General features: G+C 62.4%; 1 protein-coding gene across 1 annotated transcript in view; it reads left to right on the top strand.

Moving 5' to 3' along the window:
• LOC104122477 (ras-specific guanine nucleotide-releasing factor 1) overlaps nt 1–1916 on the top strand; it is a gene marked incomplete at its 5' end in the record, with an annotated part of 15302 nt that overhangs the window by 9738 nt on the left and 3648 nt on the right. The window contains 3 exons of the mRNA XM_035890204.1: nt 305–389; nt 683–880; nt 1167–1177. Coding sequence (XP_035746097.1) covers nt 305–389; nt 683–880; nt 1167–1177 — 294 coding nt within the window. The remainder of the gene's footprint in view (nt 1–304; nt 390–682; nt 881–1166; nt 1178–1916) is intronic.

Genomic DNA, 1916 nt, shown 5'->3' on the forward strand with positions numbered 1-1916 from the left:
AACCCCGGAGGGTGCCACCCCTTCCCGGCTGCCGCCCGCTTTGTGCCCAGCCTGGGCTGGGCTTGAGCCCAGATTTGAGGCCCGACCCTGTGGTTTATCTGCTGGTGTCCCCGGGGTGGTGGGCTCAGGGAGAGCCTCCCGTGTCCATCACACGTGCGAGTGCGTCCGTGCAGTCCCTTAACGGCAGCGTGGGGGGCGAGGGCCCTGGCACCTCCGTCCTGTGCGGGTGCGGCCGGAGCTCGTAGGGCTTGGGTGTCTCAGGAAAACGGGAAATAAACGTTGACCTGGATGTTGCTGTTTGCAGAGAGTTCTTTGGGCAAGGCTGGATGAAGCTCGAGAAGAACGAAAGGACTCCTTACATCATGAAGAACACAAAACACTTTAATGACGTAAGCGCAGGCGCGGCGGGGACGGGGGGGTGGGCAGAGGCGAGGCAGCGCAGCCACCCTGCCACGGGCCATCGCCAGGGATGGGGATGGATGAGCTTTTCCTGCCCCCCCGGGTGCTACGTGCCCTAAGGACCCGCGGCAGGCGGAGCAGAGCCGGTGCAGTTGCTCCTGCTGGGGCCGCTGCGGAGAAGGGAAATAATTGTTGAAGATGCTGCGAGGTGGGGGGGCACGCGCTGTTGGCCAAAGCCCTCCTGACACCTGGGCTGGGACGGGCATCTCCCCCCCCTCCCCAGGTCAGCAACTTGATAGCGTCGGAGATCCTCCGGAACGAGGAGATCAACGCGCGGGTGAGCGCCATCGAGAAGTGGGTGGCGGTGGCGGACATCTGCCGGTGCCTGCACAACTACAACGCGGTGCTGGAGATCACCTCCTCGCTCAACCGCAGCGCCATCTTCCGCCTGAAGAAAACCTGGCTCAAGGTCTCCAAGCAGGTAGGGGCGCGGGGCTGAGCCCCCTCTGGGGCCGGTCCCATGGCCGAGCGCAATGGCATTGGGGCCGCGGAAGACACTCACGTTGAAAAAGCCGTGAGAACATGGGACAAGGTTTCTGTTGGCCTTTCCTGGGGGGAGGTGGTGTGCAAGCAGCCCGGAGCCCAGCCTTGCTGTCGGGTTTACTCATCCGGCAGGCCAGGCGCGCGGCTAAGGAAACCGTTCCTAAAGCGTCGTTGCAGCTGCATGTGCAGGCGCCGCCTTTACACTGGTTTTCTGGGCTTCTCAGCCCAGTTACGCGTGAGCAAAATGAATTCTGGTGCTGAGCTACTTGGTACAGAAATGGCTCGTACCCGCACGGCGCCGAGCCCGCCGGAGCTCGGGGGCTGCTGAGCCAGAACCGCCGCTGCGTGGGCTCCTCTGAACCTGAAACGCAGACTTTTGTCCTGCAGAGGGATAAACCTGTAAATTAAAACGGGCACTGCAAAGGGGGTTGGACTGGATGACCTCTAGGGGTCTCTTCCAACCCAAACCATTCTATGAAAGGCAAAGGCGGGAGGCAGGGGAAGGGAACAAGTTCATGGCCTGTCCTTAGGACGTGTTGGAGGAACTCTGCTTGCAAGTGCTTGCTCAGCTCCTCCGGATGCCACGGGGAGCCGGGTGTAACAGCCAGGGCAGAATCTGTGCCTGCAAAGGTGCTGAGCAGCCGGACGGGGTGACGTGCCCCCATGGGATTGGGAGCGACCCTGCGGCTCCGCAGGCTTCACCCCCCCGTGCCTGCGGGGGCTGCGCTCACAAGACCATTTCAGAGCCTGCGCTCGCGTGGTCTTGTCCAGCAGGCAGAGGGCAGTGCTTGCAGAGCGACCCCCAGGAGTGAGCTGCTGCTCTGAGCAGCCGTGTGGAGAGGCGTGAATAACAGGGATTGCGAAGGGCAAATCATTGCCCGACACTGGGAAACTTTTCTTTTCCCCCTCCTCGTGCAGACTCATAGTTCAAACCCCAAAGGGCCTTGCTGGCAGCGTGCCGGGGCGGCTCCGAG

Source organism: Egretta garzetta, unplaced genomic scaffold (genome assembly GCF_000687185.1).
Source record: "Egretta garzetta isolate BGI_Z169 unplaced genomic scaffold, ASM68718v1 scaffold862, whole genome shotgun sequence".
NCBI classification, from domain to species: Eukaryota; Metazoa; Chordata; class Aves; order Pelecaniformes; family Ardeidae; genus Egretta; species Egretta garzetta.